This window comes from Dysidea avara, chromosome 8 (genome assembly GCF_963678975.1).
Source record: "Dysidea avara chromosome 8, odDysAvar1.4, whole genome shotgun sequence".
NCBI lineage: Eukaryota > Metazoa > Porifera > Demospongiae > Dictyoceratida > Dysideidae > Dysidea > Dysidea avara.
In genome coordinates this window covers 23,442,665-23,468,750 of record NC_089279.1, presented here as the reverse complement: position 1 = coordinate 23,468,750, position 26,086 = coordinate 23,442,665, and the positions used below count along the sequence as shown (strand labels likewise).

At 39.6% G+C, this 26,086-nt stretch overlaps 2 protein-coding genes and 1 long non-coding RNA gene across 3 annotated transcripts in view; all 3 read right to left on the bottom strand.

Moving 5' to 3' along the window:
- The window catches only part of LOC136265140 (uncharacterized), a 142,017-nt gene that overhangs the window by 74,729 nt on the left and 41,202 nt on the right, over window positions 1-26,086 (bottom strand). The gene's annotated exons all lie outside the window — the stretch shown is intronic.
- Window positions 9,481-10,296, bottom strand: LOC136265126 (uncharacterized). Its single transcript, XR_010705401.1, has 3 exons — window positions 10,099-10,296; window positions 9,907-10,047; window positions 9,481-9,846 (listed from the first exon to the last, which is right to left on the bottom strand). It is a non-coding gene; the product is annotated as an uncharacterized lncRNA (long non-coding RNA).
- LOC136263655 (zinc finger MYM-type protein 1-like) lies at window positions 24,447-25,835 on the bottom strand. The gene has a single exon (XM_066058295.1). The coding sequence runs from the start codon at window positions 25,797-25,799 to the stop codon at window positions 24,447-24,449; it is 1,353 nt and encodes a 450-aa protein (XP_065914367.1). The 5' UTR covers window positions 25,800-25,835.

The following is a 26,086-nucleotide window of genomic DNA, read 5'->3' as shown; positions in this document are numbered from 1 at the left end:
AGACTATATAGACAGGTTAGTCACTATAGACTGTATAGACAGGTTAGTCACTATAGACTGTATAGACAGGTTAGTAACTATAGACTGTATATACAGGTTAGTCACTATATAGACTACATGTATAGACAGGTTAGTCACTATAGACTGTATAGACAAGTTAGTCACTATAATAATATAGACTGTATAGACAGGTTAGTCACTATAGACGGTATAGACAGGTTAGTCACTATAGACCGTATAGACAGGTTAGTCACTATAGACTGTATAGACAGGTTAGTCACTATAGACTGTATAGACAGGTTAGTAACTATAGATAGGCATTCCAGTATCCGAGATTTTTTAATAAAAAATTCTCCGTATATTCCCCAATAGAACCCTGGCACAAAATGACAATTCGTGTTGAACTTGAGATTGCTCCGTCGTCCGAGCTCCAATGAGGGTGAAAATCGCTGTGGGGTTTTTCCACACGCTGATCATCATGAAAAGCTTAGTTTTATCGTGCGCGTTACATATAAGTAAGTTTTGTGTTGTTTTGTAATCTTTTCAAGCCTTGTAATGTATGTAGAATACTTTAAAACTTTAAAAAACGTACGGTCGAGTGGAAGGTAGTCACTGGTGCTTACTTTAAAGTGCGTAGTTACTTCGCTCGGGTTAGCGATTTTCAGCTCCAGAGCAATTTTCTGATGGTTGTGTCATCAGCTCAAAAGTATAAACCACTTCAAAGTCGGCATAACAATGCCATAATTGAAACCACAACTCCACCTTAAGTATTGTTGCATCATTGTGGCACCTCCACTTTAGTTGTTTACCTTTATAAGTTGTTAACTTGATGTTTTTACTTGCTTGAGATAGCCACTTGCCTATGGGCATACACCATTGTATTGAGAAGTGTGCAGTAGGTGAAACATATTTGCTCACCACAAAGCATACAAAGATCACTGAGATCCAATAAGACCTGAAGTTACTCTCATTACATGTACAAACTTGCAGCTAGAAGCAACTGCAGTTTCAAGATAGTCCAGATTGCTAAATAGCTTCCTGATTCAATTGTGCCATCTTCCCCTGTAAAATGTATGGGGAGCCTCGGAGAAAAAATGTACCTTTTTTCAGTTTTTAAGCACTGTGCATGCCAAAGTAGCTAATTCCAACCCAACAAACTATATATTTCTGAGATCGGCAATCAATACTCTATCTATTGAGCATATAAAAAGCCCGTTTTTCCAAAATTTTAAAATCAGTCTGGAATACCTACTATAGACTGTATAGACAGGTTAGTCACTATATAGACTGTATAGACAGGTTAGTCACTATATAGACTGTATAGACAGGTTAGTCACAATAGACTGTATAGACAGGTTAGTCACTATATAGACTGTATAGACAGGTTAGTCACAATAGACTGTATAGACAGGTTAGTCACTATAGACTGTATAGACAGGTTAGTCACTATATAGACTGTATAGACAGGTTAGTCACTATAGACGGTATAGACTATGGGGTGCCATTTGTCTCAAAACCCCAAAAATTTAGATCTAAACTAAATAGCGTCGATATTTACTAAACATCGATGACATTTGCTAAATATCGACGAGATTTAGCTAAACATCGACGACATTTGCTAAATATCGACGACTTTTGCTAAACATCGATGACATTTACTAAACATCGATGACATTTACTAAACATCGACGATATTTACTAAACATTGATGACATTTGCTAAACATCGACGATATTTAACAATTCACCTGCTTTTGCGTTTTAATTTTCTGCGAATCCTTCAGTATAATAATATTATGGGCGCTTATACTTGTAAATACTAATTGCTGATTAGCTGCTTGTGACTGTAGATGAACCATCTGTGGTGCTATGCGTGACTCATTAGGCTTGTTTTCATTCGGATGAGTCCATGACCTTTAATGGAAATAATTGCTGCGCGTTTATTAAGATCAATGTTGTGGCTGTCATTGGCAACGAGAGGAACTGATCTCATCTGTAACTAAGGATGTGAGGTATGAAGTTACCTTTTCAGTTGTAAATGTGACAATTTGTAAACTGCACGTGTTTCACTTTTCATCCCTGGGTGCCAATACTCTCAGTGACAGTATTATTGAATATAATAATAATAATAATATTAATTAACTTTACAGTGTACATATACCTACATACATACAAGTTGCAGATGTTGGTATGATAGAGAATTGGGGCATATGGCAGCACACTGATGGTCCACTGACATCCTATAATGCTGTCCGCTGTCACTGAAAGTATAATTCGGCTGAGTATAATTATTTAGTTGCATGAATCAAGTAGTGTTTCATTTAGTTGTTTATTAATACTTTACAGGACTGTAATGCACCTATCAATGTAATTCCCGACTACCACTGATACGGGCTAAGGGTAGGGGATGGTAGGGGAATTGATCGCTACATTTCTCCGACATAGTGGGGATCTATCTTCACTAAAGAAATTCACTCAGACAGCAAAGCTGTGTGCTTTCAGGTTAATTAAGAAGGAGTGTCTCGGGTGCTAGCTACTACGTTCGTACTAGAATCCGCTCGAACTAACTCATCACTAGACCAACGCCACACAACCGTACAAATCCCCTCCTAGCCCCAGTATTCCCGGGGGTTACAAGTCGAGACTTGGTCGTGGTTTGCATTGCCAGTACGTCCCCAGTAGGTGGGGAATTGTAATTTCAGTGATGCAAATCCCCACCTTCCCCCACCTCAGCCCGTATTAGTGGTAGTCGGGGATTACATTGATAGGTGCATAACAGATCAGTACACAAAATTAAACTAGTAAAATAGCTTGTTGTAATATTCATATGAATCTCAGCAGGCCACAATTTGAGTGCTCTTGCCAGACCAGTACTTTTTATTTAGTCAAATTTCCCTACCAAACAATATAATATGGACTTGCCTGCAAAGACGAAATTCTGAGATCATTTCAACTTGTCAACTAGCTACACACAAGGGTAGTTCTAGAAATTTGCTGCCTGGTCTCCCAACTCAAAGGTAGAGCAACTTGTTAAGCTTGATTGTCAGTTGTGCATTATTGGTTGCATGCTTTTAATTCACCCTCAAGGAATTTTAATATTGGTAACTTAGATCAAGATACTCTAGTAGAGCAGTCAATATTAAATTACTTTGATAGAATCATCAACATTATAGAGAGGCAACAAGGATAATTGAAGAATTTTATTTGCTAGAGTCATCCATGTAATTTATTTTATAGCAGGTACAGTGGAACCTCTCTTATCCAGGTAGTCTGGTATACTGTCCTTATCTCAGAAATATCCGTAACTGGTAAAGTTAACTGTTCTGCAATGTTACTATTGCTACTATACATTTTAGTGGGCAGAAGGGGAAGTCACTACAGAGCATTCGTGGTCACTCCCCTGGGTTGTAAATTTTTTTATCACCTAGCAACCAAGTGGTAGTTAGAATCAACAAGCCACCTAACATGTAAACATCTTATTGTCAATAGACTACAGGCCACATGCTTGTGACTAATTTGGACTGTCTGGGCCTGGATAAAAGAGGTCCAAATAAGGGAGATTTCAAAGTTATTTCACAGGTCCCTTAGTCCTGTAGAGCAATGTGTGAGTCAGAGGCTGTACAGTTGAATTACAAAGTGCAAAATGATTCCAGTTTGTGTCAATGAACGCCTATCTACTGTATCAGTGTGAAAAGTTTAAAGTGAATGAGAATTTTTAATTAATACTTGGAAAGTACTGCTTCTACCTTTTGCTACCCTGTCAGTACTCAGCAGCAGGCTGCTACAATTTTCAAAGTCAATGGCAATAAATCATCACAGTTTTTTCCTAGTTTTAAGAGTAAACAATTTTCAAACATGAGACATATTGTGTGTAAATCAACAGCTGTAATTTCAAACAGCTATAGTGCATTTTTTTACATCTGTACAGCAAACTGAAAAACACACATGTGCATTGTGTGATGTCACTAAAGTCTAGCCTCACTAGATTATGTTTTTTTGTTTTCTTTCCTTTTTAGTTGTCTCCTGGTATACACTCACAAACTTGATGTGGACATTCTGACAAATCACCAAAGAAACCCAAAACAGTACATTTCTGAGCTCTGATTGTGGATCATCCATAGCGAGTTGATGAGCAACTGCATACTAGGTAGACCTACATACGAAGCAAATACAGTGGAGTAGAATCCTACACTGACACTGCACCATTTAGTAATATGCTTAATTCTTTGTTCCACTACTTGAGAAACTTTGGCAATGGTGAAATTGATTGTCACCAAAGATCTGCTGTAGTGATTTCAATGGTTGCATACTTCATACTATTTTAATTAATAAAAGATTAAACATGTTAATGTTTAATATCAGTACAAAATACATAAGTACTGTACACATGTGTAACTCAGTAGTTTCCAAGCACAGATAAGATGTGCTTTATTACAAAAGGCCATCTAAGAATAGATGTAGGGGTGCTCGAACACTTTCTTTTTACTGTGTAGTAACTACAATAGGAAGGTACTGCTATAAGCTACAGGTGCACTTGTATTTTATAAACGCTAATATCTTTTAAAAATTAATGTGCTTGTGCCAATTATGTTGGCATGATTGTATATTAACAGGCTAGCAAAAGCATCAAGTATTATGCCAGCATATAATACAAGATTTTAAAGCAATGTGAATGTAAGAAATACATGCAGCAAAACATGAACACACTATGCATAATGCTGCATTTGATATCAAATGTACAGTACTTTTATTTTTACAGTTTTTAGCTGATTTGATATCAATACTCTAATAGAGCAGTCACAAAATATATTCTAATAAAACTGTCAGCTCTCAAGCACATTATTTAATTGCATGTGATGGGGCATTTAGAATGTAACAATATCCTCTCAACCAGTCAGTTTGGCTTCCACCAAAAACATTCTGCTGATCTTCAATACTATTAACTGTCCATGACTTAGCATCCAGTTTAAATGACAAAGCACAAACTGATTGCATACTGCTGGATTTCAGCAAGGCATTCTACAAGGTTTCCCATAAACTCTTACTGTTAATATTAAGGTACTATGGAATTACCAGAGAGACAATTAACTGTATTTGGTCTTTTTTAACCAACCATAAATAGTAAGTTTTTTGTGATGGTTCTATTTCAGAAGCTGTCAACGTTACCAGTGGAGTACCTCAGTGCTCTGTATTGGGCCCCTTACTGTTCTTGTTTTTATAAATGACTTTCCCAGCTGTATTAAATCTACTTGTCGCCTAATTTGCAGATGACTGTCTGTTGTATCGTATTAAGACATGTACAGATAGGTATCTTTGGAATAAGAAGGCCAATAACTAGCTAGCATTCACAATACATTAGTCACCTTGCATACCGTACGCAAGGAAATTTTGACAATAGAAAAATTTAACAAAATTGACGAACAATTAAATTCATCAAACTTAAGTTCGTCAAATGTCTTTAAAAGTACAGGTTTGTCTACAATTTTTTGATTTCGTCAACATTTTATTCATCAAATCTGCTGAAACGCGAATTCATCAAATTTTTCTTGTGTCAAAATTTCCTTGCGTATGGTACAGCAGTGTAGGTAAAGTATACGAAGTGATGCATATACATTTTTAAAATGCTGTATTGATGTCCATATGAAGATAGGCTTGTGTATATATAAGACTGATTTTGTCACAAATATTTATTATAGTACGATAATAGTACATCACTGCACTAACAGGAAACAAATCTAGGTTGGCATATAAAAGTGTAAAAACAAAATACAAGAATGGGGTATGGTATCAATGAGACAGCAACTCATTTGCAGCCATATACATATAGTGCATTTTTGAGCTAAGTTTTGAAAATATGTTAGGTGGTTATTCACCTGGGTCAGTCAAGCCCATGAAACAACTAATTTAAATTGCCATGTAATAACACTACATGTAAATGGGTAGTGTCAAGACCAGTATAAACCAAGATTTGAACTGTACTAGATCCCTTCTTCTCCCTACCCAATTGGTCTGGCCACACAAGGCAACCCAACATACACCACGCATGCACAAATTAAAGTATGTAGCTGTCATCGTGCACAAATCCTGTATGCTATAGAGTCTCCAGACCCTCGTTCACGTGAGAGTCTGTCTCTGCCAGACTGAGTTCTGTCACTGGAACATTGAAAAGCGAAAAACGTGCAGTGTACATGCTGTCACATTTACAGCTTTAGAGGCTAACCCCATACCTCTTATCCTCACAGATGAGTTCCTTCCTCTCAGTCCAACTCGTCGCCAACACAGCAACATTGACCTTAATAGATGCGCAGCATTAAAGGAGGTACGAATGCCTAATGAGTCACGTAGTACCACAGATGATTCATCTACAGTCGCAAGCAGCTAATCAGAAATTATTAGTATTGTACGCGCCAATAATATTATTATAGTAAAGGATCCGCAGAAAATTTAAACGCGAAAGTAGCTGAGTTGCTGAATATCGTCGATGTTTAGTAAATGTCATCAATGTTTAGCAAATGTCGTCGATGTTTAGTAAATGTCATCGATGTCGTCGATGTTTAGTAAATGCCGTCGATATTTAGCTAAATGTCGTCGATGTTTAGTAAATATCGACGATATTTGGTTTAGATCTCAATTTTTGGGTTTTTGAGACAAATGGCACCCCATAATAGACAGGTTAGTCACTATAGACCGTATAGACAGGTTAGTCACTATAGACGGTATAGACAGGTTAGTCACTATAGACCGTATAGACAGGTTAGTCACTATAGACTGTATAGACAGCTTAGTCACTATAGACTGTATAGACAGGTTAGTCACTATAGACTGTATAGACTGTATAGACAGGTTAGTCACTATAGACTGTATAGACAGGTTAATTTCCGTTTCTAATAGTATATTAGTTCCGTGTTACGGATAACATCCTGTCTGTAATGCCACTTGCCACCATCAGCCACCGACTTGTCTCTTTCGCGCCACAACTTTCGACGCCCCCGCATCATCACAATTGTAACGTTACCCTAACGTTGTAATTCCTAACTATAATCGATTGTTGCAATTACCACTATATATATTTGGCCCAAAATGTAACCAGCTATGCTAGCCTATATCAGGCTATAGGTCCGTATACTTCAAATACGGACGTGGGCTCATGTGATTTCCAGATGTGAGCTCCCAAAAGTTCAGAAACTCTTGGTGGTACGTTGCATCGTACCAGTCGCCACTGGCTGCAGTGCGACTTCCACCCTGTACTTAGCAAGTACCTATCTACCAGAGCCCATCATGACTCCTTCCATACAGCTACCATCTTATTTCTTACCAACTCAGTATCCAACTATAGACAGCTCCATCAACATCGATTTATAATCCCAGTCAGTTCCACTGTATCGTATCAGAAAAGCTTCTTTCCGAATACTTTAAGAGAATGGAACACTTCACCTAACAACTTTATTGAAGAGCAATCCACAGAAATTTTTACCAACCACCTTGTCATCACACAATAAATAATTTTATGTATGCATGTATATGTTAAATGTTTTTTTTTGTCTGTAATTACCTGGGTCAATTATCAGCTGTGCTGTCTCGACCCAGTATATAATCATAATCATAATCAGAAATTTAATCATATACAACACTGCTTGAAGTATCTTAGAATACTACAGTGGTATATCCCCAGTATATGGAACAGTTAATTGTTTGTTATTTTAGTAGTTTTTCAGTAAACCCACATTCACTGATGTTTTACTGAGAGTTTAAAACTTAGTAAAATAATTATGTTCCATATACTTAAGTTTACTGACACTTTACTCTCAGTATAACTACAGTAAGGCATCTTAACAAATTAGTAAACTAAGAACCTTCAAGCAGTGCAATCTTCAGTAAACATGTATCTCTATTCATTCCTACCCAGAAATATTCCCCATTGGAACGATCTATGTATCCCAAATCTATCTACCATTGATCTTGAAACATTTAAACAATCAACTACTCCTACTTTATAACTGTAACTTAGCACTTATTGTATTTATTGTAACCTAGCACTCACTGTAATGTAGTACTCATTGTAATTCTAGCACTTATTGTAACTTACCACTTACTGTAATTTAGCACTGGTTGTAACCTAGCACCTATTGTAACTTAGCACTTATTGTAACTTAGTACTAATCATTATTGTAACCTAAATTATAGGCACTTATGTTATTGTAACTTAAACTAGGCACTTATGTGTACGTACCTTGTACATTAGCGTAAAAACCCTGTTGGGTGTTTGCTAATCAATAAATAAATAAAAATAAATATCTGGAACTAGCTCGTGATTTGGGTAAAGAAATATTTACGGGCGCCCCTGCGCGTATATAAGGAGGGTTATTTATTCAGTACACAAGTTACTTGATATTGTGCTGTTACAATCATTGGTTTACCTTAACAGTTTAACTGCAGACATGGTAACTTCTAACCATGATTTTTAAATTAAAGATTTAAGACAAAAAATCAAGTACCACCAAATACTATCAGAACTCAGAGCATAGCTGAAAAACAGCCTTTTTAGCTGATGCTATTTTCCCTGATTAAATAAAATTTAAAAAAAAGAACTTTATTGGCTAAATATCACTAACTGTTATGGATACCCTTGAGATCAGCATACTGGGTCATTACCATCAATTTTCTGTTACGAACACTTGCAATGTGTTCTGTTTTGTTTATAGGGATTTGTACATAACCAAGTCCTCAGTGAGACAAATGCTGGATGGTGCCAACCTCAAAGATATGCATTGCGGCATCCCAAAGGATTTTTTTATAGCAAGAGACTGCAGGGAGTGGCTGTGCCCTTATGTAATTATTGTAGTTTTAATTTTAGATGCATGTATATGTAGTTATAGCCTATACTTGTTTTATTTATTTATTTTTTCTACCCTTGCCATGCCCACACTGGTCTCATTTCTGAACCAGTCTTTGTGGTCGCATGTGACCGAGGTTTTCCTCTCATTATTTATTAATGCAATGTCTCTGTTAAACTGAGAGCGTAGCTAATGTATTTACAGCAGTCCTTTTTTTATGCCTTGTAAACACACCTCTTCATATGGGCATTGAAGTTTAGTTATTAAAAAAGTACAAAGTCTTTTAAAATATTCTAGCTCATTTGAAAATGTAGTTAAAGATGAGCTACATATTCTGTGAGCACAGTGAGTCAGTACTTATAGAACTAAATGTATGTACTGATCTTTGTATTGCTTCATACTCAAGTACATAGTTTTAGCCATATAACACATAACGAATACTAGAGCAGACTGGAGACAGTAGTCAATAGAGCTACACAATTTCTAATCCAGAAGATTTCCATAGATGTACAATGTGGTAATGCTGCTTTGGTAATGGTGAGCATTCCATCGTCATAGGATTGGGCAGAGTTTGCTTCTCTGCCCACAGATTGGTAGATGGTGTGGATTGCAAATAATGACCTACCAATGTAGTGTTTAACCACCTGGTTATTAATGATTCTTTTAAAATAAAAATACATAACTAACTGAAATAAGGATTAAATGTGTACTATGATGGACTCAGGCACAGTAAAGTTTCTTATTTCAGACCTATTACTATAAAAATTACCAATAATTTGTCTTTACACTGTCTGTTACTCTAAAGTGCAGTTTCAACATTCTCAAAATAGCGGTACTCATAAATTTTGAGTGCAAACTTGCATTTCAGGTCTCCACATTTGACTATGGTTATAGCTTCCTCTTTTTTAGAATTACATTCATCAACTGAAATTGCAGATTCTTCATCAGAATCAGACTGGTGATGACCTAGCCAAGCTTTAAGCATGCTTAATGAATTGCTGGATTTCCATAACCTAATAGAGAACAAGAGTTTGCACAAATTATACATAGTCAGCATTATACAATCATCTCACTTTATAGCCGATTCTGGTGTCCACTTTTAAAAAATATTAGAAACGTCCTTTCCTTCCACCTCAACTGGTTGAAAAATAATCATTATTGAACCCTCTAAAAATACTTGTTTGATCGAGAGTGTATTTCAATTATCTGATTAACTAAAAGCAAACTTGGTAAATACCTTTATCTATGAGTGAGTCACTACTAACCTGTGCTAACTTTACAATCACTGTCTATCGGTCCAACAACTACCAAACTGAACCTAAAGTTTGGTTCATTTGGTCCATGTGCAGCATAAGTTTGAATCTTACCACTAAACTAAAATGAAAAGATATATGTTATGCTAGAACAATACAAATGACTCCTATAGCTAGTTAATTTTATGTGTCAAATTTGCAGTTTAAACCCATGAGTAGTTTATGTACAAAATGTTAATAAGAGGTGAAATTGCAAAGCACATGATGCAGGAGCAAAGCTACCATTATTACATTAAGTGACGGTTAATACAAAGGATTAACCGAGGTTAATGCGCAACGGTTTATACTATTTCACGTGATGATTAGATACGGTCTGGTGCTGGCATCGGGTATGATAGTATACGGGGAGCTGCTTCTGTGCATGCGCATCAGTTACCTCGTGGTTTTAGGTGGGATTTTCACTGGCATTTTGTGTGATGGCAGATAACGATTCAAATCAGGAGAAGCAAGGCACAGAAAGGTCTGAGGATCACACCCAGGGCCCGGCACAGGAAGGACGTAGTGCTCAAGCGGTGAATGTATTGCGGGTTGACGAGTTACAAGACAACATTACTGAGCTGATGAAGAAAGCGTGGGAGAACCTTCCTCCGTCATCGGGAGGTGGAGTAACGAGACTGCTCACCAAAGGTGAGATATCCTTCCTTCTCCCTTTCGGGATGACTCACCCCTCCCTGCCTCAGTGAGTGGGGAGGGACATCATTAACCACTCGCCTGGCACGCTATGCCGTGCCCCCCGTTCAAGGGCATTTGAAGAAGACCCGCGGCTTCGTGGTTGCTATCAGTTTGTTCGGCCGTCTACAGGGTGGCTCGAGGCTTTTGGGTCCTCCTTGGTGAAGGGTGTGGGGATTATGTACAACCGCAGCCGTGCAGCTGGGGCCTGTAACTTTGTTTCATACTTACCATATTACGGGGGTCACCTGGAGAACCACAGGTCCCCCAGTAGCCAAGCAACTAGTAGTGCCCCTCAGTGATAATCGATCCTGCCTTATAACTTGGCCTGATCATGAGGCCTGATGTCTCCCCAAGGGAGAAGTGTACTAGCCCGAGTGCAACAGCTGTCATACAGCCGGTATGTCAAGTATACCCGGTTACTACTGTCACGTGTCTCTGTTTAGGAGTACCACCCCCATTCGCACTTCAGCATGTGCACCTGGTCAACAACCCCCCGGAATGGGTCGGAGGCTGGGGACATTGTTACCGTGACACCAGACAACAATACAGCTACTGGCCTTGCCGGTAGTAGCCAAGTGGGTAACCTTGGCAGGGAGTTGCCGATAGGATATGCCGGAGGGATTTGTGTTGGGGAAGGTTTGCCCCCAGTACCAAGGAGGCTTGCAGCACAAATCAGACGGGGGGAATTCATTGAGATGTGCGAGTTGATACTGGAGTATTGGCTAGCCAAAGAGGAAAATGGAACAGTCAAGGCAGAGAGGCAGCGTCCCAGGAGGGTTTTGGATGTCTTTACCTGGGTGCAATCATTCACAATCTATGTGAGTGTCAGAGCAGCACATGATCCCTCACTGATGCCAGAACTGATGGCCTATATGTACATGATTGTTAGGGCTAGCCAGGACTTTGGTGGCACAAGTTGGGTCAATTATGATACAGTGTTCCGAAGGCAGGCAGCAGCAACTGGTGTGACAGCATGGTCAAGGGTCAATTGAACCCTACATTACACCTGTTTCAATGGTCCATGTAGGCAAGCCCATCGCTGCAAACTGTGCTTGGTAGCTACACACAGAACCGAAGACTGTGGGCTTGGAGATCCACAGCAGGAGGGGTCGAGTCGTCTGCAGGCTCTGGAGGCACTGATTCAGTCCCTGTCATCAAGGCAGACTGCTAGCCACCCCCAGGCCTCCCAGCCAATATGACCATCTGGTCAAGTGTACAGAGCTTGGAACAGGCAGGAGTGTCATTTCTGGCGGTGTTGGCATACACATGTATGCAGCAACTGTGGTGGAAACCACCCAGCGGTACTGTCGGGCCACCAGCCAAGGGTCATACCACCAAGGTGGTTGGTTCCAGCCTTATTGAACTATGTTATAATTTTGTTGTGATTCAGGTCAAACTCAGCTCTACCTATGTAGCAACCGCTGTGTTTTTATTAAATGCTTAATCAGAATTATTACCTAGTGGAGTCTCTCACCAGCCAATAAGAGGCCTCATCCAACTGCGGACTGTACTACTGCAGTGTGGTTCTTTGCCAGCCTGGTTATTTAATGCTGTAGCTATTCATTGTATGCATGTGCTTAGGTTAGAGTGAGTGAGCAATTGGTGGGCTGCTGGCGGGAGAGACACTGGGGCATGGGATAGAGTCAATAGCCCCTAATTGCCTCCGTAGAGGACTACCAGTACATGCATGGGAGATTTACAAGCCTTGGACTCCTGTCGTCCGTTGAGCCCACTGAGACTTCCACAGGAGCTGTGCAGGGTTGTGACTCCTTTACACTGGCAGGAGTGGGACAGTTCCTAAGGTGGCACCCAGATCAGCAGTTCCGAAGTTATGTGGTTGATGGGATTAGAAATGGCTTCAGACTGGGCTTTGACCGGAGCAGCCCCGCCCCCTGCAGGCCCCGTCAAGGCTCAGTATACCTTCAGCAGAGGAACACCCGAAGGTGATATCGGAGTACCTCGCGTCAGAGTGTCGGGAAGGCAGGGTACCGTTCCTCTGGATTCAGGTCAGTTCTCCCATGTTCACTGTAGTCAATTTGGGGTGGTACCGAAGAGCACCCCGGGAAAATGGAGACTAATTGTGGATTTGTCGTCTCCGGAGGGCAAAAGTGTTAATGACGAGGTTAGCATACCTCGGTGCTCTCTAGCATATATTCGTGTGGAGGATGCTGTCAAAGGGGTGGCAGCTATGGGAAGAGGCTCGCTGATGGCTAAGGTGGATATACGCCAGGCATATAGGGCTATACCGGTACACCCAGCGGACCGTGATTTGCTGGGAATGATCTGGCATGGCGAACTCTTCATAGATGCAGCCTTGTCATTCGGGCTGTGCTCAGACCCCAAGATATTCACAGCAGTGGCAGATGCGGTGACATGGATCATATGACAGCAGGGAGTGAGGTTTATAATTCACTACCTGGATGATTTTCTTCTAATTGGCCCCCCAGGGTGCGATGATTGTGCCGTGGCCCTTGCCATACTACTCCAGACGTTCGATCTCCTCGGTCTTCCGGTGGCATGGGAGAAACTGGAGGGACCCACGGCATGCTTAACCTTTTTGAGTCTCGAGATTGACTCAGCGGCACTGGAGCTCAGGCTCCCCCAAGAGAAATTGTGGGAGTTACAGCAGACAGTTGCCAGTTGGCTGGATAGAACAGACTGCCGAAAGAAGGAGTTGGAAAGTCTACATGGTCAACTGGCCTATGCGAGCAAGGTGGTGAAGCCAGGGAAAACCTTCACCCGCCGCCTGATAGAACTATTAGCGGTTTTCGAAAGTCATATTATCAAATCCGGTTAAATGAGGAATTCAAGGCTGACCTCATGTGGTGGATGACGTTTATGAGTTCCTGGAATGACACAGCTATCATCACCCCTACCGAGCAGGGCTGTCGTGAGCACCACATCTGGACAGACGTGTCAGGCTCGTTTGGCCGTGGAGCCATAGCCCCATCACAGGAGGAGTGGTTACAGTGGAGATGGTCTAACTGCACCCCAGACGGTGCAGAATCAGTAGAGGAGAGCATTCTGTGGATGGAACTCTACCCTATTGTACTGGCAACGGCTGTCTGGGGAAGGCATTGAGAGGAGTCAAATGTGATCATACATTGTGACAACATGGGAACAGTCGCAGTAGTAAACTCGGGATATAGCAAGGCAGCACCGGTGATGCACTTGCTAAGATCCTTGTTGTTTTTTTTGCCAGGACACGTTTTCAATTTACACTGCAAGCAGTGCATACACCGGGGGTCCAGAACACTTGGGCAGATGCGGTGTCCAGAAATAACATCAGTTGGTTCTTGTCTCAGGTCCCCAATGCTGGAAGTCCGTCAAAGCTGCCATTCCGAGGAGTCTGGCAGCACTCTTGCTGGACCAACACATCAATTGGAGATCAGTGAGTTGGACACAACGGTTCAGCAGCTGTTTATAAACGGTTTGGCCCCATCTACATCCAGGAACTATCAGTCAGGGAGTAAGCGTTTTATAACATTTTGTAATTTGTATCATGTAAGTTTTCCGTTTCCTGTGAATGAACAGTTGTTGTCACGTTTCGTGGCATACTTGTTTAAGGAAGGACTGAAAGGGAGTACAATCAAGAACTACATGGCAGCGGTGAGACACGCACAGATAAGTATGGGACTTGATGATCCACGAATGAGCGATATGCCTCAGCTGGGATATATAATAAGGGGTATCAAGAGGGTTACTGGGGGTCCACCCAGAACAAAGCTACCGATAACACCGGACCTGATGCGAAGGTCGTGGTCTCTTCCAACGGATAGGAATGGGGCGATGCTGTGGGCTGCAGCATGCATGTGCTTTTTCAGCTTCCTACGATGCGGTGAAGTTGTGATATCATTGGATGCTAGCTACGACCCGCAGGTTAATTTATCTCTGGAGGACGTCCGAGTTGATAGCCAGGTAAAGCCAAGCTATGTGGAGGTAAACATCAAGGCATCCAAAACGGATCCTTTTCGTCAAGGAGTAAGGGTGTATCTTGGAGCAACATCAAGGGATATATGCCCTGTGAGTGCAATTCTGCACTACCTAGCCTTGCGAGGGGCAGGACCAGGCCCCCATCTTCAAGTTTAGCGATGGGAAGGGCTTGACTCGGGAACGTTTTGTCTCTGCGGTAAGAGTCGCTCTGAACGCAGGGGGAGTCGATGTTTTGTCATACGCTGGCCATAGTTTCCGGATTGGCGCAGCCACAACAGCTGCGAAGGTCGGAATTCAAGACTCACTGATCCGAACTTTGGGACGACGGGAGAGTTCAGCGTACCTTCTCTACATTAGAACACCACAGAGTACACTTCAGGTGGTAGCTGGGACATTGCTCCGTACGTGATGGAGGCATAGCTATGTAACCTTTACTAGTCTTGTGTATAGCTATTTGTTGTATACTGTGGCTGTGTAGCTAGCCGTTGTGTGGGTACATTAATGCTATATTCGGTTGCATGGTTAGTTAATCAAGACGTGAGTGTCGACATGCGGTACGTGGGTGCGGTCTAATTAAGCCATGTTTCCCCCTTTCTTGAGTCACACGGAACAGGGGGCGCGGTAAACGGATAAGTAGCACGAAGAGTGGGGGGCGTACAGGCTTGGGTGATGGGGGTTCCCCCCATTGGGCTTGGCATCACCCAAGCCAACAAGGATATAGCTAGTACTATAGAGCGGTTCATCAGTATGTGACACGGGGTACGGATATTGCATGCCAGATATACTAACTAGTATGCGTCATCATGACGTATTCACTTCCATCGCCAAACCAGCACCAGAGGCCAATCCTGTTGATATGTAGAGTTGGGACCCCCTCCTTTGGTGCGGAGGAGCAGCATTAACAAGAATACATGTAACATGTTGATGGGTTATACTATTTCCCTAGTTAGTATTCAAAAAAGGACAATAGAACTCAAAAATTCAAAGTTGATAATTTCTCACTGAAATTTTGTGCTTCCTCGACAGACCAAATAAATTAGTAGGTATCCTCATTATTATTAGACAAGCATGATACTCCTCACCTGTGAATATAGCATTTTGATTTCTGTAGTAAGGATCCAGGATGATGGAACAGTCTGTATGAAGCAAACATGAAGTGTGCTTTCATGAAGTACGTACTTATAATATTATACTCTATAACAACTCATATGGCAATCTACGTATATGCACCTGTTGCAAGTTCCAAATGATCAACATAACTGTTTATTTTAGATGCATTTACCAGTTTATCTCAAGTTTACTATGTATCCAAAATCTTCCAATTATTCTTTCTGGCAATTTTTTTTTATTTTCTTATGAAAATTGTGCCAAATATCTGTTAGGGTTATTCATAAAAGTAAGTGACTGCTATGAAATAAAATTTTACTGCTTTATTTGAGTAAATGGTTGTGTAATTAAAATACCTTTTTCTACTGTCTAATGCTTTTACAGTTTCAGTGGTGTATCCAAGCATTAAAAATCCTAAAACTTATTCAATACATTTCCTAATTATTTCCACCATATAACTATTATTCCCAAATTTATTCTAGCATTGTAGACTGCATGCAGGAATACATAAAATCCAAGTATATTTGTCCTACAAAATTTATAATTTATGACAAGTGAGTCATATTCATTCTTGTTTTAAAGTTGCATTCTTTCATGTGATTTAATTTTATATAGCAACAGACTTCAAAATGTATTTTTGATATTGGGCTGACAGCATGTAGCTACTGCTGATGTTGCCCATGGGACTAGATCTGTCCCAATCAATTACAGAAACAATCTAACTACAAATGCAAATAACTACTAAAGTAAGTACACATTAACTGTTTATTTGATGAAATGAATTGATTGACGTTGATTCTATAATATGGATATTGTCACTGAGGGTACAGTCATTCTTAAGCAATTAATGTAAATGTTGTAACCTTGGTATGTGTTTAACTTAAAAATCAAGGCATAATTGGAAACGGAAAAATATAATAAAAGTGCAGTGAATATGACAGACTGATTTTTGCAGGCAATGCCAAAAAGCAAAAGGGGTAGTAGCAAGAGTATATAATGGGGAGGGCTCCCCATTATATACTCTTGGTAGTAGTGGTATTTATTTGCATGCATGCATGTGTATATATGTATATTATGTACTGACATTACTTTTGTGTGTTGCTGATGGAGAACTATCATAGAACATCCTACCACTGCAAATAAATTCTCTGTTTCCTGTCCTCATATTGCATGCCGGTGGGGGGTACATTTTCATCATTCCGTTATAAAATGGGCAGCTCTCTTACGACAATCTTTGTCTGAGCACAGGCATAGCAAACTGCATAAATGTATGTGCTTATGTTTGTACCTTCATCCATTAAGCAGCAAGCACACAACACAAATGTGGCTTTGACAGCAAACAGATACGTGAGCTAACACTTTAGAAAATTAAACATTTACTGCTAATAATCAACAGATGTGGGCAGTGGATGGGAAACAGAGAATTTATTTGCAGTAGCCTATAAGCATTGTGTAATCACCTCCTGGATGGTTACAAATTGACTATATACACAGCTTAATACAATAAGTAGAAGGAAAATTATGAGTTTTAAGCTGGATTAGGATCAAAGACCAAAAATGCAGGGAAACAAGGCAACAGCTAAAAAGTTGAGAAACAAGGGAGGTTACCTGTACCTGCAGATATACGTACTAGAGGAAATGTAATCCCTATAGACTGAATTAGGGATTACATTTCCACTAGTATATCTGCAGGTATAGGCAACCTCCCTTGTTTCACAACTTTTTATGCTGTTCCCTTGTTTCCCTGCCAATTTGTTCTTTGATCCTAATTCAGCTTAAAAATTCCTAATTTTTCCTTCTACTTGTTTGTTTACTTTTTTAATCCAGGAATTCCATAAAATAATTTTGCATCTGAATGTGTGCCCCAATAATCAATTACGCACTGAAAAGTGAGGTGGCTAGTACGCTTTGTTTGTAGCTATGCTCCATTTGTTACACAGCATTACAAATGAAGAACAGTGCAAGAAATTTCTCTGCAATGAATTCAGTTGCTATGGAAATGCAGGCGAAAAGCATGACACAGCCATGGAGAGGGAAGCCATATCACGCTATTGCAAATCGGAACACAAAGGAGGACAAAGGTAGGTCCATGATACATACATTGTACATACTGCAGTTGGCAAAAAGGCACGTCTCTGGATGAAGTGACATCAAACAGTTAAAAAATCAAGCCCATAGCCCATTGTCGTGTTATACTTGGCTGAAGGCATCAGTTGGTTAGTCAGTAGAAAATTCAGTTAAATAGTTGCTTTAAATTTCTATAGAAACTTGTTGGAAGGGTTTGGGGTCACTCTGAGGGAATTTTTGGGCTTGGCTATGCCTAACCAATACTGCCAAGCTGTTATGAAGGAAATTTGAGGCTGGTTTTAGGGTGATATTTTTGGGAAAGAAAGTCCAAAACTACATGATCCCTAATACAGTTCTACCATACTGTATGATAGTTGCTTGCATGTACATATTAAACCTAATGTTGCCATCTAGCTATGGCAAACATAGAAGAGTGGTAGCCACATCCAATATTCATTGCTCCCATTTTAATATCCATTGCTCCCATTGTAGTAACAACAAGTTTTTCTTTCTGCTCTTGATAGATTTCTTCGCAGATCTCAAGCATGGCTCTTCCAAATGGCTATAAGATACAGTATATATATATATACAATGAGTACACAATAAGCACAGGAAAACTGACCATACAACAGTGAAACTTATCGCTAATCTTACCTGTGGGACAAAACTATGCATGGCTGTGATAAAGAGGTGGCTTTGTTAATGAGACCATGACCTTAGCAATCATTGAGACTTACTTTACTATTAGTTAGGTACATAGCTTCAAACCAAATTTTAAATGAATGTGAACATGACTAACAAAAACTCCCACATGTGCAGTACTACCTTAACTTTAATTTTGTGATAGGATCCATCTCATTTTCTAAAAAGCTGTAAAAGCTATATAAGTAACTGAAATAGTGTTTAAAATTGCTAAGCCATAATACGTATAACTGATAATTTTGCTCTCTTGAGAAGTGAGAAACACGTTCTACATCAAACCAAGACCGGATAAGCAGTAACATCACTCCCAAAATCTTTATTTCAATGCAAACAGTTAATTTTGGTTTCATAATGAGCAACTAAATTAGTAGAAATTTCTTTATACACTTTGCAGAGCATAAAAGCTGTATATATTTATACACGCAGCAGTTAGTCTGTGATAAACGTCTTTATGGTAGCTGAACTTGTATACATAACCTCTACAAGGTTACTTATAACATAGCTGAACTTTCTACAGGGTGGTAATATTTTATTACCTACATACGTTATGTACTATCAGACACACGGTAGTGTGTTGTGCAGCCCAAGAAGCCGCCGTATCACACCAGTGTATTATTGACAGGAAGAATAATAACCCAATTTTCCTTTATGAAGCCAGACAATTTTTGCTATGGAAATGCCCTTCGCCTTTAGTTGTCCTTAAATTTGGCATGCTGACTGGAGTTTTAAATTTGCATCTTGGTGCAAAATTTGATTTGAGTCAATGAATAGTTGCATAATTAATAATAAATTATTCATTAAAAGTCGAGAAAAGTAACACCAATACATTGTCATACTTACAGGATAAATTGCTTAAGGGAAGAATATGAAGATCAATATGTGGATAGGTTAACTATTGAATATCAAGGCTTTAGTGTTTTGAAAGAATGCAATCACATGATCAAGATTTGTTAACAAGAACGATTACTTGCCACATGAGCTGAAAATCAGTGTAGATACAAGGGCGGATCCAGACTGATGGAAAGGGGGGGTCAAAATGAACTGAGGCACTACATTGTCTGGTTTGGTAAGGTGAGACCAAAAGAAAGGTCACAGCCAACTGACAATAACTGCCCACCTCACCAAATATGCAGTTATACCTGATAAAGTGCATAAAAATCCTTACATAGCTCACTACACACAGGGGCGGATCCAGGGGGGCTTTGGGGGCTGATGCCCCCCCTTCACTTTTAGGCTTTACTTGATCAATATACTGAATATTATAATGAAATTTTGTCTTAGCATAATTATATGATCACTAATAATACAAATACTCATAAAACCACCTTATAAACATCTTTCCAAGGTATTATTAGTGGATTTATGCTAAAGTTTATGCAACAAGGACCCGGATCAGCATTGGAGGTGTACAAGATCGAGATACTCTAATAGAGCAGTCAGCTAACTACTCTAATAGAACATTCACTGGAAGCATATAGTTGGTTCAGTTATGGAATTTTTCCAAATCTGCCTGCACTTATACATACAATGAAGTGCATTGATCTGTTTAAGGGCTTCATTCATCTACTTGTGTAGTTACTATGTATGGCAATACTTATTTATTTATTATTTATTTATTATTATTGATTAGCAAAACCCATTGGGTAAATCGCTAATGTACAAAAACAAAATTTTAGTGTCTATGCATTTTGCAAATGGTTTTTGAAAGTAAGTAAGTCTATATTGTCAAGATCTTCCATATCTAAATTGTTCCAGTCTGGTATTGATCTTGGTAAGAAAGAGTTACTATATCGATTTGTTCTGGCATACAACTGTAATAGCTTCAAGGGATGGTTTGCCCTGGTACTTGTTGCAGGAGATAACACTGGCAGATACTGATTTGGAACATAAATTAATTTGTTTACAAACTTAAACAACAGCATCAGACGTGCCTGTTTCCTACGATCTTCCAGTGTTGGCCATTTTAATTCCACTAACATTTCAGTTATACTGTCCCTATGATTCCTTCTCCAAGGTCTATTTAACACGAAACGTGCAGCACGATGTTGTATCATCTCTAACTTGTGAATGAGTGATTGTTGATGTGGATCCCAGATAGAAGAGCAGTATTCAATAGATGGCAAGACAATCTGTTTATATGCATGTTCTTTTAAGTGAGGTGGACAATGGTGGAGAGTTCTTCGCAAAAATCCCAGTAGACGATTAGCTTTATTGCACACTGAATTTATGTGAGGGGTCCATGACAACTTGTTATCTAAAAGTACTCCCAAATAGTGATGTCTCTCAACAACTTCTAAGGGGATTTTGTACATTGTATAGGAGAACTCACTAGCAGAATGTAGTGTAGATATCTGCATGATGCAACATTTTGAAACATTAAATTCCATTTGCCAAATATCAGCCCATGATGATAACTTAATCCAGGTACACAATTTCCATTGAAAATGCTCTCAGATTCAATCTTGTACTGTTCAAATTTCGAAATTTTCCACTATCAACATTATTATTCTAACATGCACCTATTCAGTGTTATGCAATTGTGAGAGGAGTGCATCATGTACTTGGTTGTCTGTACCTACCCAAACTTTTCCATTAACAAAATGCTTCAGAGAGCCATACCTATAATCTAAAGGCAGTATATAAAATATCTACAGGCAGAAAATATTATGAATTTTATGTGGAAATGTCTCCAAATTGCAGTATTTTAGCATCTATATTTCAAAAGTTTCCTGGGGGGGGCATGCCCTCAGACCCCCCTAGTTCTCCAGCATGCTTTGCACACCTCTACCCAAGAGATTAGTACCTTGAATTAGCCCCCCCTTTTATAAATCCTAAATCTGCCCCTGACACACTGCTCTAGATCTAATACTGTGACTGCTTTATTAGAGTGACTGCTCTATTAGAGTATCTCGATCTTGGTATACTAAAAATTTTTGGAGGGAACTCAAGAGCCCCCTTTGACCCGCCTGTATCCGCCCCTGTGTATGTATATGTGCAGTATATGTAGATAGATAGACTGGTTTAAAAGAGTTGGATTTAAAGCTTTTGAGGTATAATGTGAAAACCAACTACATGTAGCAAGTGACGCATTACAAAATAATGCATATGTAATATCAAACTGCCTCCTAACCTGACTTAGTGTGATTGCTGTGACCACGTAATATGCAGCTTATTCCAATACCGTAGAGTCTGGTTGCATGTATATATTAAGCGCATATTACCTGTTAAGTGCATACCCATTTCCCATACTTATAGGTGATAAGTGCATGTGGACAAACACAAAGCTCAGACATGAGACAAAGTTACACTATAGAGAAGAAATGCTAGGAGTTTGCTAATAGCAAGAGTAAATAATGGAAGAGAGAGTATCCAACTGCCATATACTGCATCAAAAATGAGCATGTCAAGTAGAGAAGCCATCCTGTAGTGCTTTCAAAGACAGTGTTGAATGAAGTAATAAACACCTGCTAGCTCAGACTGTTTGAAGTGTCCAGGCATGATTTGAAGTCAAACAGTCTGAGCTAGCAGGTGTTTATTACTTTATTCAAAACTTACTTTGACGGTACTACAGGATGGCTTCTCTACTTGATGGCTTCTCTACTTGAGTGCTCATTTTTGATGCAGTATATGGCAGTTGGATACTCTCTCTTCCATTATTTACTCTTGCTAATAGTGTATAGTGCAAAATTTCACAAAGTACAAAGCCAAAACATGTACTGCACTTAACTGAATGACAGGACAGCTACATTTGTAGCATGGTACAGTGACACATCAGCTGATCACTACCACTAAATGGCAGGACTTGCAGCAGCTGTGGCCACAGTTTAAGCACACTTCAGCTACACCGAGAGCATATGACTATACCTGCTAAGTGACCAGCACAGAGTAGTCAGTCATCAACTTGAGCGTTAGCACCAGACTATATTATTTGCTGTAGCTAGATGTGGCAGCGATGTTCAGTAGCACATGTACAGTACACACATATCATCTAAATCAATAACCAATAATCAAGATGACCAGCTGCGACTAGTATAGCTCACTTGCTGGGAACACCTTGACTAGAACTCCTAGCATTCAAAAAAGAAAAACAAAACAAAAAAAAACAAAAACAGACTAGAATATTCTATATCCAGCTAGTCAGGATGTGACAGATAAGCAGCACACTATAACAGCTATGGTGACCATCGAACAAAGCAACCGAGTGAGTCTAGATCTAGTAGCACTACTTCAGGCAACAAGACAAAGTTGTACTAAGGTAGTTGATCATTACCACATGCCAGCGGTATCATGCACTAGTTTATTGAAATCACACCAGGCATGGTTAACACACATACCTACACTATAAATAGAGATGTGAGATTGCCCTAAGCAGTATCAGATTAGTGACACATAGACACATCAGACTGGGCTGTGCCTCAATTCTCCGGATACGGGGAACACGTCAATTATGATTGTGTCAAGAGTGCACAAATAGGTGAGCCAATATTACTCACTATGACGACTGCACTGCGAGCTGGGGACAGAGCGCAACTGCACATCAGCTAGGTCATCACATCATTCACATGACTACAGTGCAAAAATCCAACAGGCCATGCAGCCACTAAAACGCACTTGCATACACACGTACATTATAGATGAGTAATAACAAGCTATAGCTACGGCTACTGATACTGCCAACTTTGCACCACGCTGGTGACACACCTATAGCAAGCAGTCTTAGCATAAGTCATAACTATGACCATAAAACTTCAATCAAACAAAGGCTGTAGTGTCACGCAGCTAAGTATCGATGAAGCTGGGGTAGTCTGACAGCTGATTGCTCGCCAGACCAGGGCATGGACGAGGGCATGGCACTGATACAACATCACTCACTTAACGTTTTGAAATATATTCCTTTCTATACCGGCCAGTATCAACAACCAATAGCAATTTGCAGCTCCTAAACTGCGCTGCTGGCACGGTTTACATAGAGGTGGCCAGGTAGCCATGAATAGGCAGACACACGTGCTAACCCTACGGCGCTATTAAACGCTTAACAGTGCCTATCAAAGGCGACAAGACCTCATCTGGGCGATAGGAAAACCAAGCTCAAACAAGATGATCATTTTTGACAAGGTTTAAACTACTCCAACTAGCCACTTACAGGGGCGTAGCAAGGCAAAAACTATGAGGGGGGCCCATGCATGTACTGGTATAAGAGGGGAGGGTGAAGTTATGTACTTGTGGGAACATGCATAGTGCGCGAAGCGCACTCAGAGCATGCAAAGCATGCTCTCCTTCTAGGGGGGTCTGGGGGCATGCCCCCCCAGGAAATTTTTGAAAAACAAGTGTTATAAGACTGAATATGGAAGCAAATTTAACCATTATTTCGGATTACAGGCATGGTTAAATAAAGAGTCTGATAGCAATGGTGTATACCATGTTAATGAAGTGAACATGCATGTTTTTGAATTAACTTCCTATATTAGAAAAGTACATAAATAAGATGTACATATATAGCTATAGCTATAAAAATACTTAGCTATATAATCACAACACAATATTATTAAAACCTTCCAAAATAATACATTCTACGTTTGTTTGCAGATGCAAAGTCCTTAGCTAAGTTATACAAGTCAAGTGAATCTGTAATGTCTCTGTGGATATATAATAGGAACAAATTATTTAATCTGGAACTTGTCATAGTACTTCTGAGATAAGTTTTCACATGTCTGAGGGAAGAAAAGGAGCGTTCAGCAGTAGAAGTTGTCACTGGAAATGTTAGATACAATTTTAAAAGTTTATCAACCTCTCGTAGCATGCCCTTGTATATTGAACTCTCATTCATTACACTTGCTATTGTTCTCACATTGGTTGGTTACCTTTTTTATGCCTAAACAACTTGTTTTAATTGCATCTGGTAGCATTGACAGTTGGGTCTTCAAGTTTTCAAATGCAAAATCATTCTTCAAATACATCTCTAAATCTGGAGAGATACTCTTTTCTGTATTACCATTAGAAAATTCAATAAGAATCGATTCAATTTCATTTACAATTCCTAGATCCTTTTGAATAAACCTTCTTTCAACTTCACCAGCAGTTGCTTCAGCTACTTCAAAATACATGCGACGGTGTCTGTCTTTTGGAGTTTCATAAATGTGGGAACTCGCACCATCATCAATTCTTCTAGGCCTTTTTCTTTGATGTGGAAGGGTCGGTTCTGCTGTTAAATTGACACTCTCACGCATCACTTCACTGTAAAAACTATTAAACCTTGCTTCATTTCTCATGGAATTTAAATGCGTTATGAGAAGTTGAGCACCACGAACTGCCTCTTGTACAGTGACATCCTTTGCTTGAATATTTATTGATACCTGTTCTGCAGCAGAAAATATGAGATATGCAAGTTTTAGACCAAAAAAAGTATCAAAATTGTCCATCTTTGATGCCATTCCATTAGCTTTTGCAGCATACTCATCATGACCTTTACTAATCTCATCTAAAGCACTCTGGATAGTGCTGTAATTTTTCAATATACTGGAAATCGATGAGTGTCTTACAGTCCATCTAGTTGGACACAACATTCGAAGATGTGGTGTCAGTTCACCAGTATTAACAGTTACTTCCTTTCTTAGACTTTCAAACAATGTTAATCTTTTAGGGGACATTTTGATCAGTTGTGTTAACTCATAAATAAAGTTTAAAACATCTCTTATCATGTCACAAGTCTTTGTTACATCCTTTAAGCAAAGATTCAAACTGTGAGCAAGGCAATGAACGTACAACGCTTGCTCAACTTCTGCTTTAAATAGAGCTTGCACTCCATTATTGATGCCACTCATATTGGATGCACCATCATAAGCCTGACCTCGGCATTGATTGATTGAAAGCGAACATGTAGAGATTAAAGTATCTTTTACTGCTGAAAAGATTGTTTGGGCTTTAGTATCAGGTAACTGAACAAGGCCAACAGTACTTTCATGTGTTTCATAATTGTCATCTGTCCACCTAAGGGACATTGACATTTGCTTATTGTGAGAAATGTCTGTGGCCTCATCTACAATTACAGAGTACCATAATGATTTGCTAACATCAGCTAAAATGTTCCTCAGAACAGATTTGCTCATTAATGTGATAATCTCGTTAACAATTTCTGGTGATATGTACTCCCTCCGATTGAGCCAAGAGATCATTTCTGGACAATCTTTTGCCTGTAGTAGTAGTAATTGATAGAGGTTACCTCTAAATGATTCTGCATCCTCTCTGTGACCACTTAAGGGCAGTCCTTGACGTGAAAGGTATTGGATTGCTTGCAGTAGCTTCATAAACATTTTTCTATGGTACTCTTGATCTTTCCTTAGCTGAGTATCACATAGGGCATCAATTCTAACTCCTTTGGCCTTGGCTGTAAGCTTTTCAACAGCCTCCCTATGCATGTTACTGCATTCATGCTCACGAAACTTTTCGAGAGCTTTCTTCC